Source organism: Piliocolobus tephrosceles, chromosome 1, assembly GCF_002776525.5.
Source record: "Piliocolobus tephrosceles isolate RC106 chromosome 1, ASM277652v3, whole genome shotgun sequence".
In the NCBI taxonomy this organism is placed as follows: Eukaryota; Metazoa; Chordata; class Mammalia; order Primates; family Cercopithecidae; genus Piliocolobus; species Piliocolobus tephrosceles.
The window spans coordinates 196,417,252-196,431,563 of NC_045434.1; the positions used below are offsets into that span (position 1 = coordinate 196,417,252).

Consider the following 14,312-nt stretch of genomic DNA (forward strand, 5'->3'; position numbering starts at 1 on the left):
GGGAGGGGCCCTTGGGGGGTGCCCTGGGGCTCCCTTCCATCTCTGCAGCACCCACCTCCCCCAAGCCCAGGAGGGTGGGAGTGGTCAGAGCAGCTGCTTGCCCTTCCTGCCTTCCCAGCCCCTGGGCCAGCATGTGGGGTAGACAGCCGCCCGTCATCCTTCTCCAGCCCCAGATGCCTGTGGGGCTGGTTTGCTGGGGATCTAAAGACCACGTTGAGGGGTGTCCCTGGGACTGGGGATCTCCCTGGATCTGTCATTCTGAAGATACCCAGGTAGTGGGGTAGAGGCTGTCTGAGCCTGGGATGTCCAGGGTGGTGGCATCTCTAGTACCATCATTCCCAAACACCCAGGGATGGGTGAAGCAAATGCAACTGCAGGGGTTGGTGAGGCTGCCAGGTTCTGGGCCTTGTCCCTATAATGTGCTTCTGAGGGGAGGGGCCCTCAGCGTTGGAATTTAGGTAGGGAAGCTGGGGGCTGCTGCCTGGTGCCAACTTCCCTGCTGATGGGGCAATGGGAAGCTCCCTGGTGCTGCTGCACAGCTGGCTCTTGGGGCGTAGGAATGGACAGTAACTGCACACAGGACCCCACTGCATGTATAAGGGTAACTTTATTGACCCCCAGCTGGGCAGTACTTGGCCTCTACATCATTACCCCCCTATTTCGGCTGTTGCCACCATGGCACTGCCTGTCAAATTCTACAACCTGGTGATGTCTGGCATCAACCCCTCCCAAGGATGGAGGGGATTCTCTTGAGAGTGATGGTGGCAGCTGTTTCAGGGGGCACAGGGCTAAGGCTGAGATGTGTCACCTCAACTGAAGTAGAAGAGGTGGATTATGGCATTGGCCACGACGAAGAGGAAACCGCCTCCGCTCACGTTGCTGGACGCTGGGGAGCTGCTGCTTTGGCCGGTGGAGTTTTGTCCGGAGACTCCAGTTTGTATCTGCAGGAGGAGAAGTGGGATAAGCTCAGGGGACTTTTAATTTAATTTAATTTAATTTAATTTAATTTAATTTTTTGAGGCAGAGTCTCACTCTGTCACCCAGGCTGGACTGCAGTGGTGTGATCTTGGCTCACTGCATCCTCCACCTCCCGGGTTCAAGTGATTCTCCTGCCTCAGCCTCCTGAGTAGTTGGGACTATAGGCACGTGCCACCACGCCTGGCTAATTTTTCTACTTTTAGTAGAGACGGGTTTTCACCATGTTGGTCTTCACCAGGCTGGTCTCGAACTCCTGACCTGGTGATCCACCCGCCTCGGCCTCCCAAAGTGCTGGGATTACAGGCGTGAGCCACCGTACCCAGCCCTCAGGGGACTTCTGAATCTCCTGTTTGTTATTTGAAGATGCAGCCCCCTTTCTACCCTCCCTGCCCTCCATCCCCCCACCTCCATAAAACAGTCCTCAGTTCTGTCCCATGTGACCACTACTTCTTCCACAAGGTCCTGTCAGGATGTTTGGCTGCTCCCTGCTTTGACACAGGCAGGGACAGAGGTGATCACTGCCCCTGCCCACCCCCTTTCACAGAATCTTTCTGTTTTTTTGAGATAGAGTTTCGCTCTTTTGGCCAGGCTGGAGTGAAGTGGCGCGATCTCAGCTCACTGCTACCTCCACCCCTGGTTTCAAGCGATTCTCCTGCCTCAGCCTCTCGAGTAGCTGGGATTATAGGCGCCCACCATCACACCCAGCTAATTTTTTTTTTCTGCCCAAGACACAGTCTCTCTGTCGCCCAGGCTGGTGTGCAGTGGCGCGATCTCAGCTCACTGCAAGCTCCACCCCCGGATTCACGCCATTCTCCTGCCTCAGCCTCCCAAGTAGCTGGGACGACAGGTGCCCGCCACCATGCCTGTCTAATTTCTTTTTGTATTTATGGTAGAGACAGGGCTTCACCGTGTTAGCCGGGATGGTCTCAATCTCCTGACCTCGTGATCCGCCTGCCTCAGCCTCCCAAAGTGCTGGGATTACAGGCATGAGCCACTGTGCCTGGTTCGCCCAGCTAATTTTTGTATTTTTAGTAGAGACGAGATTTTGTCATGTTGGCCAGGCTGGTCTTGAACTCCTGACCTCAGGTGATCCGCCCACCTCGGCCTCCCAAAGTGTTGGGATTACAGGCGTGAGCCACCGTGCCCAGTCACAGAACCTTTCTTTTTACCTCTCCCCAGCCACCAGCCCCTCTGGCATAGAGGGAGACAGGGGAGCACTGGCCCTTGACCTTCCTAGCCTGGCAAAGGGCTTAGCTTCCCTGAGCCTCAGTTTCCTCTTCTGAGTGGGGAGAAGTTCATCACAGTTGTGAAGGTCACAAGAGCCCGGGCTGAGTGAGAAAGCACTTTGCAAAGCGTGGGTGGCTGGATGTGGGGTGGGGAAGTGGCCAGATGGTGATCAAGCTGTCCTTAATGCTTGATGGAGCTGCAACTAGAGCTGTTCTTGATGGAGATTAAGCTGGTTTTGATGGTGATCAAGCTGTTCTTGATCAAGAACTTGATGTCCGGTCTCCTGTACTGACTCCCCTCTGGGCACCTGGGATGCTACCAAAGCTGCCTCCTGGAATAGCAGTCGCTTTTGAGACTCCAGTTATTTCTGAAGTGGGAGAGTCCTGTCTTCTTTGCATTCCTGAACATCCAGGCTTCTCTCTGGCAGGGAAGTGGGGGTTGGAGTGTCCCCTGTCACCTCCAGAACCACAGCAGGCTCCACTTGGACATCTGGCCTCTCCCCAAAGGACCATCTCCCCAGACTCCCTGTGGGCCGATGTCTTCCTCACTCAGGGTTGTCTTCCCAAGTCTCTTAATTCTCTAGTATTCCACAGCCCCCCTCGGGTGCCCCAATGCGCCTGGCACCCTGTAAGTGCTGCCCAGCTTGGATACAGGTTTCTATCAGGGCAGCCTGCAAGCAGTCCAGCTCCAGCCAGAAGAACTGGAAGGCTGGGCGGCCAGGCCCGCTGCGTCCCTGCTTTTCCTGTTGGAGTCCATCTGCTGTGCTCTCAGGAGAGAAGGCTGGGTCTCTGGGAGCTCACATCCTGTATGCCCTCCCTCCATGCCAAGCAACTTTGGGGAGTCCTGGCAGTGGTGCCAGGGGTTGCTCTTACCTGTACCATAACCAGGAGGCTGATGGTGAGGAAGAGGAAGAGGAAGCGCTTCATTTTGGTAGGATCTTGGCTGTCTTGGTAGCAGCGTTTTAGGTGATCTCAGGGCTGTCTGGAGTCTTCTTTTGGCTTGGCTGCTTTTGAACCAGGAGGCAGGGGAGGCGGGGTGAGGCAGGGAGAGGAAGGACGGCCTACAAGGTGGAGGAGGGGTGTGGCTTTCTTTCTGCAGATCTGGGGTTGGATAATACCAGGCCCTAGGTTCTAAGGCCCTGGCTGAGGGAGCAGGCTAGATCCTAGGAGATAGGAGAGAGGTCAATCCAGAGGCAACGGTGGGAGTAAGTAGGGCCCGAGGCTTGGAGTCATGCATCCTGCAGGCTGAATCCTGGTCTAATCACTGACCAACTCTGAGACCCTGGGCCAGAAACTCTACCTCTCTGACCGTTTAACAAAAGAACTGCCGGATTACATGTAATAATGACCAATTTTAAAAGAGTCAGCACATAGCAAATATTCCATAAATGAGTTTGTTGCTTAAAGAAGATAGGGGCAGGGTATAGGAGCTCAGGAGAAAGGCTGGGATAGATTTAGGTTTCAAGGGAAGGTTGTAGATGGGCTGCAGGTTCTGAATGAAAGCTTGGGAAATATTTAGATTGTAGAAGGGATGGTAGATTTCTGTGAAAGTGCTGGAGATGGGGAATCAGGAAGCCTGGTTTTAGTTGGGCTTTCTCTAGGCCTCAGTTCCTCATTTCAAGGAACTGAGAAGACTGCAATAGATTATTTCTGAAGTTTAAGACCTTGCGTTTTGTTTTGTTGTTGTTGTTGGGGTTTTTGTTTTTGTTGTTGTTGTTGCTTTTACACAGAGTTTTGCTCTGTGCCGTGGCACGATCTTGGCTTACTGCAACCTCCACCTCCTCGATTCAAGCAATTATCCTGCCTTAGCTTCCTGAATTGCTGGGACTACAGGTGTGTGCCACCATGCCTGGCTACTTTTTTGTATTTTTTTTTTTTTTTTTTTTTTTTATGGAGACAGGATTTCACCACGTTGGCTAGGCTGGTCTCAAATGCCTGACCTCAAGTGATCCGCCTGACCCGGCCTCCCAAAGTACTGGGATTACAGGCATGAGCCACCGCGCCCAGTCAAGACCTAGCATTTTGTGATGTGGGTAGAGAAAGTAGCAAGCAGATGGGTTGTTTGTATTAGCTGAGGATGAGCAACGGAAGTGAGGGAAGGGACAAGCGGGTGACTAAGCTGCGGTGGAAGGGGACTGGGGTGAGGGAGTGGCTGTGAGGGCCCAGGGAGGGGTGGGCGGATGAGAGGAATCCCAAAGCTGGCCTGGACAGTGCTCCATGCTTTATGCATTCCCTCACTTGATTCCCTCTGTGGTGCCCTGCAGCAGGTGTTACGTTTATCCCCATTTGACTGGTGAAAAAACTGAGGCTTAGATGTTAAGTGACTTGCTAAGATCGTAAATGGTGGAGCCAGTCTCATTTGACCTTGAATCCAGGTCTGTCTGAAGCCACAGCCATGTACGTAACCTCTGGGGCTGCCCTAGAATTCACCCATTAAGTCTTGATTCTCTGCCACTCCCGCCTCCTCCCCTACATCAACTCACCCCAGACTCCAGGAGTTGGTGACCACAGCCCTGGCTCTGGCCCACTCTCCCTTCCTTAGTTCACTTTAGGCCTCATTCACGTGCTTGGTAGTAAAGGGAAAACTCCCCTCACTTCTATTGTTTTGGGCCTTATGTTGCAAGCCCAGGGAAGATCTGACTGAGGCTGGGCATGGGGGCTATGCCTGTAATCCTAGCACTTTGGGAGGCTGAGGCAGGCAGATAACTTGAGCACAGGAGTCTGAGACCACCCGGGCAACATACAGAGGCCTCATCTCTTAAAAAAAAAAAAAAAAAAATTTGCCGGGCATAGTGGCACAAACCTATAGCCTCAGCTACTTGGGGGTTGAGGCAGGAGGATTGCTTGTGCCTGGGAGGTCCAGACATGATTGTGCCACTGCACTCCAGCCTGGGTGACAGAGCAAGACCCTGTCTCAAAAAAAAAAAAAAAAAAGGGCTGGCTGAGGTGGGTGGATCACCTGAGGTCAGGAGTTGAAGACCAGCCTGGCCAACATGGTGAAACCCCGTCTCTACTAAAAATACAAAAATTAGCCAGGTGTGCTGGCGCATGCCTGCAATGCCAACTACTCAGGAGGCTGAGGCAGGAGAATCGCTTGAACCTAAGAGAAGGAGGTTGCAGTGAGCCGAGATGGCACCATTGCACTCTAGCCTGAGTGACGAGAGAAAAACTCAATCTAAAAAAAAAAAAAAAAAAAGGAGAAAGAAGAAAAGAAGAACTGAGAGTCAAAACTGATGAGAGAAAGCCAGGAAGTGGAGCGGGAGGGGCCCCCAGCCACCCATCAACCTCTTTCCCCATCCCTGCCCTTTTCACCCAGAGGTCTCTCCTCACCCTTGACTCAAGTTCTCAACTGCCTTTGGTGTGCCTGTGGGGGTGAGTGATTCTAGGGTTCATGAGAGCCAGGGAGGTGTCCCGTGCCAGAAGGGCACCAGCCCAGGAGACAGGATACTCATGTTGAAGTCTGAGATTACTCTGCTGAAAATGAGCTTCATCACACTGTGCAATCTTCTCCCCTCTTACAAAGAGGCAGCCAGACAGGGCGAGCCTGAGGCTGGCTGTGTTATAGTTTCCTGTGCTGGAGATGCATGCGAGGATATTAAATGCCAGACTCTCATTTGGAAGCATTTTCTTGCAAACCTCAGAAGCTTCATTTTCACCTCCAGACACTCTGAGGAGTATCTTTTACAGTCCATGTATTTCCTCTGTAAGGAAAGCCCTTCTCCAATTATTTTACCTGGCAAACTTTTTTTTTTTTTTTTCCTGTTGAGACAGGTTCTTGCCGTTGTCATGCAGGCTGGAGTACAAGTGGTGCAATCATAGCTCACTGTAACCTCGAACTCCTGGGCTCAAGCAATCCTCCCGCCTCATCCTCCTAAGTAGCTGGGACTACAGGTGCATGTCACCATGCCCAGCTAATTTTTGGGGTGCTGGGGGATGGAGTTTTGCTATGTTGCCCAGCCTGCAAACTCTTCTTTATTCTTCAATATTTAGCTTAGAAGCCCCTTCCCCAGGGAAACTTTCTGCTTTCCCTAGGAAACTCAGAGTTCCTAAATGTTCGAAGGGCCCTTTCTGTTGACCTCTGTTCTAAAGATCGTGTCTACCAAGAATATGGCCTGTCCCTTGTGGGTTGGGACTCGGTTTTGTCATTTCTCTTATTCACAGCACAGAACATGGCACAGAGTAGGTGTCAGGGACTGCTGGAAGAATGAGTGTGTGTAATGTGTCTAGATCTATTCCCACCCTTGAGCCTAGTAGTCCTGCATTTATTCATCCAGTCAATATTTACTATGGAGCAATGGTAGAGTCAGTACTGAAAAGTTACCGATGCAGAAAAGAAATAAGGGGCTGAGAGAAGCAAGCCCTTTATTTGGAGCTGCTTTTCTCCTAAAAGTATTTGCCACTTCAGAGGAGACAGCTGAGAAACTGAGCCGAGCTTTCTCATCTTCACATACTTACAAATATATGGGAGAAAAACTGTAGTTCTAGACCCTCTAAGAAAGAGGAGCCCTGACAGACTCCCCCCACCTAGGCTTTGGGTTGGACCACCATGGGGAGTGAGAGTAAACAGGAAACAACAGCCCAACCCTCAAATAAATTGAAGACAACATGACCAAAAAGCAGAAACAGATAATAGAAAGTTATACAAAAGATCCAGATAATGGAATAATCAATCAAATTTTCAAATAACTATGCTTTACTCAAAGACATTTTCCTCTTCTGCCCTCTGAGCGGCAGGACAAGATTGAGACTGGACAAGATTGAGAACTAGATATTATAGTAAAGAACCAAATGGAAATTCTAGAACTGAAAAATACGGTAATAAAAATTAGAAACTCAGTGGATAGGTTTAACATCAGATTGGGCCAACTGAAGAGAAAATTAGTGAAGTGAAGTAAAGATTGTAAGAAAATATTATTAGAGCAGAATGTGTTTATTGGGTGCCTGCTGTGTGCCAGGTACTGAACTAGGCACTGGGAATACAGCAGTGAACATAAAGACATGGTCCCTGCCATTATGCAGCTGATATTTCAGTGGGGGAAGACGAATAAAAACAATGATAATTTCAGATTTTCACAAATGGCATGAGGAAATCAAGGGGGTTATGTGAGAAGAAGTGAAACGTGGGGAGGATATATTCTAGGTCAGCGGTCAGGAAAGACCACTCAGAGGAAATGTGTGTGCTAAGACCTGCAGAACAAGAGGAGTCCAGGCATGCAAAGCAGCTTAGATCACTATCCCATCCCAGTTCCACAGTGTCTTTTGATGGCTGTCCTTGGGGCCTAGCGCAGTCTCACATAGGCCAGGTTCTCCAAATGTCCTTCATCAATGAGAGAATGGAATACAGTAGGAAGGGAGGAAGGAGAAGAGAGTTCCAGCATACATCACAGTGTGATCCACCCAGAATTTTTCATCCTCACTGAGACGGGGCTGGGATTCAGTAGCATCATACAGCATCCAAGGTGAATCTTCATCCACCCATTCATTCAGCTATCCATCTACCCACCTATCCATTCAGTCTTTTACTCATTCACTTTTTTTTTTTTTGAGATGGAGTTTCACTCTTGTTGCCCAGGCTGGAGTGCAATGGTGCGATCCCGGCTCACTGCAACCTCCACCTCCTGGGTTCAAGCAATTCTCCTGTGTCAACGTCCTGAGTAGCTGGGATTACAGGTGCATGCCACCATGCCCAGCTAATTTTTTGTATTTTTAGTAGAGACAGGGTTTCTCCATGTTGACCAGGCTGGTCTCAAACTCCCAACCTCAGGTGATCTGCCCACCTCGGCCTCCCAAAGTGCTGGGATTACAGGCATGAGCCACTGCGTTCTGGCCTCATTCACTCTTTTAATTAATTTATTGACACCTACTGTGTGTCAGGCAAGATGAATGAGAGTCCTTTCCCCTGAGGAATTTATGGTTTAGCAGGGACACCCATACGAAAATCACAAAACTGAATAAGAAATGCTATAATGGGCCAGGCGTGGTGGTTCATGCCTGTAATCCCAGCACTTTGGAAGGCCGAGGTGGGCAGATCACCTGAACTCAGGAGTTCAAGACCAGCCTGGCTAACTTGGTGAAACCGCAACTCTACTAAAAATACAAAAATTAGTCAAGCGTGGTGGTGCATGCCTATAATCCCAGCTACTTGGAGGCTGACACAGGAGAATCACTTGAACCCAGAGGCAGAGATTGCAGTGAACTGAGATCCCGCCATTGCACTCCAGCCTGGATGACAGAAAGAGATTTTGTCTCAAAAAAAGGAAATGCTATAATTGCAGCAGGACTTTCGGAGAGTGGAGTGTAGAGTGTGGTTCTGCTTGCAGGGGAGTGGGGATGAACCAGAGATGATTTCATCGGGGAGGGGACATTTGAACTTGTTGAAGGATTGAGTGGGAATTTTCACAAATGGAAAAGGCAAGAGAGGATATTCTCATTGGAAGGAGAGGCCAGAATGTAGGGAACGTGAGAAAGGCCAAACCCAAAATAGGAGGGCTCTAAATATCCAGCTAAGCTATAGAAAATGAGGGCTTCGTCTAAGGTGGTGGTGATGTGGGTGAAGGGGGAACGTGGAAGAGATAGCTAGATTTGTATTCTGCTAAAGAGACTTGGAGGAACTCTTTCTCCTTCATTATTTACCTCTTACTTCCTGAGCTGGTAGAACTCAATAAACTCTTTAACCTCAGAGGGGTCATAACTGATAAGGGTCTTTCAGGAAATGACCTAAAAGCAAAGCAGACTCTGTCCGCTTTCAAGAATAGAGACTTCTGGCCAGTTGCGGTGGGTCACGCCTGTAATCACAACGCTTTGGGAGGCCGAGGTGGGCGGATCATGAGGTCAGGAGTTTGAGACCAGCCTGACCCACATGGTGAAACTCTGTCTTTACTAAAAATACAAAAAATTAGCTGGGCATGGTGGCACATGCCTGTAATTTTAGCTACTCGGGAGGCTGAGGTGGGAGAATCACTTGAACCCGGGAGTCAGAGTTTGTAGTGAGCTGAGATCACGCCACTGCACTCCAACCTTGGTAACAACTGTGAAAATCCATCGCCCCCCCCCCCCAAAAAAAATAGACTTCTGCCGGATGCAGTGGCTCACGCCTGTAATCCCAGCACTTTGGGAGGCTGAGGCAGGTGGATCACGAGGTCAGGAGTTCAAGACCAGCCTGGCCAACATGGTGAAACCCCATCTTTACTAAAAAATACAAAAAAATTAGCTGGGCATGGTGGTGGGCACCTGTAATCCCAGCTACTCGGGAGGCTGAGGCAGAGAATCGCTTGAACCCAGGAGGTAGAGGTTGTAGTGAGCTGAGATCACGTCACTGCACTCCAGCCTGGGCAACACAGTGAGACTCCATCTCAAAAAAAAAAAAAAAAAATAATAATAATAGAGACTTCCAGGGCCATGTAGCCCCAGAGCTGGGGTCTACTTCCTCACCCTGCAGGCGGGAAGCAGGTCCAGAAAGACCCTTGTTCAGAACCTCCCTCCTCCCAGGCCAGGACCCTTGCACCATCATCAGACAGTGAATATCCACCATTGGATGAGATCAAGATGAGGCTGGGCAACCCCATCTTGTAAGTCCAGAGGGAATTCTTCCAGCTTGGAAGTGGTTGGATGGGTCTCCAAGGCCCTCACAATACTCAAGTCTTGTGAGCCTGGAGACCTCAGAGATTTCCAGACCTTCTAAGATGTAGGAAGAGAAATATAGGTTAAAAAAAAAAAAAAAAACAAAAACAGATGAGCTTAGACTCTTGGTTTCTTTTATAATTTTGTTTCTGAAAAACACCTTTTTTTTTTTTTTTTTAAAGACAGAGTCTGGCTCTGTCGCCTAGGCTGGAGTGCAGTGGCGCAATATTGGCTCACTGCAACCTCCACCTCCCAGGTTCAAGCAATTCTCCTGCCTTAGCCTCCCAAGTAGCTGGGATTACAGGCATCCACCACCGTGCTCTGCTGATTTTATTTATTTTTTCTTTTTTTTTTTTTTGAGATGGAGTCTTGCTCTTGTTGCCCAGGCTGGAGTGCGGTGGCGTGACCTCGGCTCACTGCAACCTCCAACTGCCGGGTTCAAGCGATTCTCCTGCTTTAGCCTCCAAAGTAGCTGGGATTATAAGCACATGCCACCACACCTGGCTGATTTTTGTATTTTTAGTAGAGATGGGGTTTCACCATGTTGGCCAGGCTGGTCTCAAACTCCTGACCTTAGGTGACCCACCCGCCTTAGCCTCCCAAAGTGCTGGGATTACACACATGAGCCACTGCTCCTGGCTTAGTTTTTGTATTTTTTAGTAAAGACAGGGTTTCGGCCGGGCGCGGTGGCTCAAGCCTGTAATCCCAGCACTTTGGGAGGCCGAGACGGGCGGATCACGAGGTCAGGAGATCGAGACCATCCTGGCTAACACGGTGAAACCCCGTCTCTACTAAAAAATACAAAAAACTAGCCGGGCGAGGTGGTGGGCGCCTGTAGTCCCAGCTACTCGGGAGGCTGAGGCAGGAGGATGGCGTGAACCCGGGAGGCGGAGCTTGCAGTGAGCTGAGATCCGGCCACTGCACTCCAGCCCGGGCGACAGAGTGAGACTCCGTCTCAAAAAAAAAAAAAAAAAAAGACAGGGTTTCATCGTATTGGTCAGGCTGGTCTCGAACTCCTGACCTCAGGTGATCCACCCGTCTCAGCCTCCCAAAATGTTGGGATTACAGATGTGAAATACTGTGCCCAGCCAAAAACTCCTCCTTTTTGAGCTGGGCACAGTGGCGAGAGGGTATAGTCTCAGCTACTTGGGAGGCTGAGAGGCCGAGACAGGAGGATACCTTGAGCTTAGGAGTTCAAATTCAGCCTGGGCAACATAGACAGAGCCTGTCTCTAAAAATAAATAAATGAGCAAAGAAAGAAAAGAAAAACACCTTTTCAGAAGCAATAATGCAACAACATTATACGAATTTTTAAAATAATGTATATAGTTTTTTCAGCGTTGTCCCCACTCATGCTGAGGCCAGTGCCCCATTATGGGAAATTTAATTTGTACAATAATCCTAAGAGGTAGATTCTATTAGTATCTCTACTTTACAGGTGTGGACACTGAGACTGATAAATGAAGTATCTTGAGCAGGAACAGCCAGCTATTAAGCGACAGAGCCCAGCCTCATAGAGTTGTTAAGTTATGCTGATCCACAGTACAATGTATCCTCAACAAATGATAGCTATTATTATTTTCCAAGTTTCTCCAGTGAAATTGTATGTTTTTATAATAAGGCTATGACTTCCCCAATAAATGTTATTTAAAAAAAAAATCAAACGAGCAGGGCGCGGTGGCTCACGCCTGTAATTCCAGCACTTTGGGAGGCCAAGGCGGGTGGATCACGAGGTCAGGAGATCGAGACCATCCTGGCCAACAAGGTGAAACCCCATCTCTACTAAAAATGCAAAAATTAGCTGGGGGTGATGGCACGTGCCTGTAATCCCAGCTACTCAGAGGCTGAGGCAGGAGAATTGCTTGAACCAGAGAGTCAGAGATTGCAGTGAGCTGAGATCACGCCACTGCACTCCAGCCTGGTGACAGAGTGAGACTCTGTCTTGAAAAAGAAAAAAAATCACTCAACTTGGGGCCAGGCGCAGTGGCTCACGCCTGCAATCCCAGCACTTTGGGAGGCTAAGGTGGGTGGATAATGAGGTCAGGAGATGGAGACCATCCTGGACAACATCGTGAAACCCCGTCTCTACTAAAAATACAAAAAAATTAGCTGGGCCTGGTGGCTCGTGCCTGTAGTGCCAGCTACTCTGGAGGCTGAGGCTGGAGAATCTCTTGGACCAGGGAGGTGGAGGTTGTGGCGAGCCGAGATCGTGCCACACTGTACTCCAGCCTGGTGACAGAGCAAGACTGTGTCTCAAAAAAACAAACAAACAAAACGACTGGCCTGCCAGGTTAGAGGGCTCCCATTTTCCTTCCAGGAACTAGATGTTTGCTGAGTGTCTGCCTGCTGCAGAATCTCCAGCCGGGCCCTGGGTGGGAAGAAGGGATGGGGTAAATCCTGGTGCCTAGGTAAGCCACTCATGATCTGGTTCTTGCTGAGGCAGGAATCAGAGGGCAGACCACAGCAGGGCTCATAAGGCCAGAGCTCCTGCTTCCCACGCTTGCTTATCTCCCAGAGCAAGGTGACAGCATGAAGTTGTTACTCTCCCTGACCATGGGTCCAACCCCAAAAACCACTTGGCCCCAGCATGATCTCAGTCTTTCTCATCTTCATATACCTAAAACCTGAGAAAACTTTCTGGGAGCAGCTCAGCAACAAGAGAGCTCCTCCTACCTCCACTCTCCAGTCACACTTTCCGCCCAGACTACTCCCTTGGCAGTAGGTCTGTACCACCTGCTTCCTCGGCTTATCTATGCCTGCCTTGTTTACCAGAGTGAAAGTTTCTAGGAAGAGCATGGACTCTTGAGGCTGACCCTTCTGGGTTTGAATCCACTTCTGCTTCCTGCCTTTATAATCTTATGCAAGCCACTGTACTACCCTGAGCTTCAGTTTTCTCATTTGTAGATTTCTTTTTTCTTTTTCTTTCTTTTTTTTTTTTTTTGAGACGGAGTTTCGCTCTTGTTGCCCAAGCTGGAGTGCAATGGCGTGATCTCAGCTCAACGCAACCACCACCTCCTGGGTTCAAGCGATTCTCCTGCCTCAGCCTTCCTGAGTAGCTGGGATTACAGGCATGAGCCACCATGCCTGACTAATTTTGTATTTTTAGTAGAGATGGGGTTTCTCCATGTTGGTCAGGCTGGTCTTGAACTCCTGACCTCAGATGATCTGCCTGCCTCAGCCTCCCAAAATGCTGGGATTACAGACATGAGCCACTGTGCCCGGCCCTCATCTGTAAATTTCATGTTACCATCTGACTTGGAAGGCACTCAGTAGTGGTAGCTTTCTTTAGCTTCCAATTTGCATACAAAGAATGCCTTCCACTTTGGGAGGCAGAGATGGACGGATCGCTTGAGCTCAGGAGTTTGAGACCAGCCTGGGTAACGTGACGAAACCCCGTCTCTACAAAAAAAAAAAAAAAAAAAAAAAAAAAACTAGCTGGGCATTGTTGTGCGCACCTGTAGTCCCAGCTACACTGGTGGCTGCGATGGGAGGATGGCTTGAGCCTGGGAGGCGGATGTTGCAGCGAGCAGAGTCTACCCTTCCCTGAATGTGGTAGGCTAGAAAGTCAAATGGAAAAAAAAAAAAAAAAGCACTCTGTGTTGTGCAGAGAAAGGGCTTTTGAACCTGGGCACCAAGAAGTGAGTGCCTGAGATCAGAACTCATAAACTCCCAGCCCATCACAGCTGAAAGGGTGGAGAGATGATGATGATGATTAACAGCAGGAAACGTTTTTGAAAACGTGCTCTCTACAGGTGTTTTTGTTTGTTTCGGCTTTCCCCTTTAAAATCGTGTACTTTGCAATATCTTATTTAATCCTCACGGCAACCCAGTGGGGGTGGGTATTATCACTGTTTTACAGATGTAAAAACTAAGGTGTATAAAGTGTCCAAGAACACACAGTCAGGAGCCAGGACTCCTAATTCCAGAGTTCGTGCTCTTAACTGCCTTTAGCTGCTTTGGTGACTGAGTCTAATCCAACAATTTTACAGATGAGGCTCAGGGAGGGGAAATTGCCTTACCCAACTTTTACGCAAGGGAAATAGAATTTGGGCCTCCCTTCCGGGCGCCAATCTGGACAAGGAATTATCACAGAAACTCAGATTTAAGAAACATTTATTAAGTAGTTGCATCATTGCAATCCATCCTCAAAGCAGCCTCCGCTAAGTATTATAGTACTTCGTGTTACAACACTGATCATATGGGGAAATAAGCTAAGAGGGATAATTCCCCCCAAGATCAATTTAGCAAAATAGCGGCACTGTCGGGATCACACATTCAGGTCCAGAGGCTTCCAGCAGTTTCATCAACCTAATCCCAGGTTCCTCCTTCCTGCACCTGTGGGTATGAACGAACTCCCCCCCCCGCCCCCCCTCGGACCGGGAGCCCGCTCAGAGCGGTGCATTCTGGGATTCGCCCGCGAAGAATGCCGACTCTTTGGGCCAATAGAATCCGAGCACAGGCGACTGTATCCGCCTTCGCTGTCTGCAG

At 49.4% G+C, this 14,312-nt stretch overlaps 1 protein-coding gene across 1 annotated transcript; it reads right to left on the bottom strand.

The window, feature by feature from the left end:
• Positions 1-588: 588 nt before the first annotated feature.
• Positions 589-3,258, bottom strand: CD52 (CD52 molecule). The gene is made up of 2 exons (XM_023219558.3): positions 3,078-3,258; positions 589-941 (listed from the first exon to the last, which is right to left on the bottom strand). The coding sequence occupies exons 1-2, from the start codon at positions 3,129-3,131 to the stop codon at positions 810-812; spliced, it is 186 nt and encodes a 61-aa protein (XP_023075326.1). The 5' UTR covers positions 3,132-3,258; the 3' UTR covers positions 589-809.
• Positions 3,259-14,312: the final 11,054 nt, after the last annotated feature.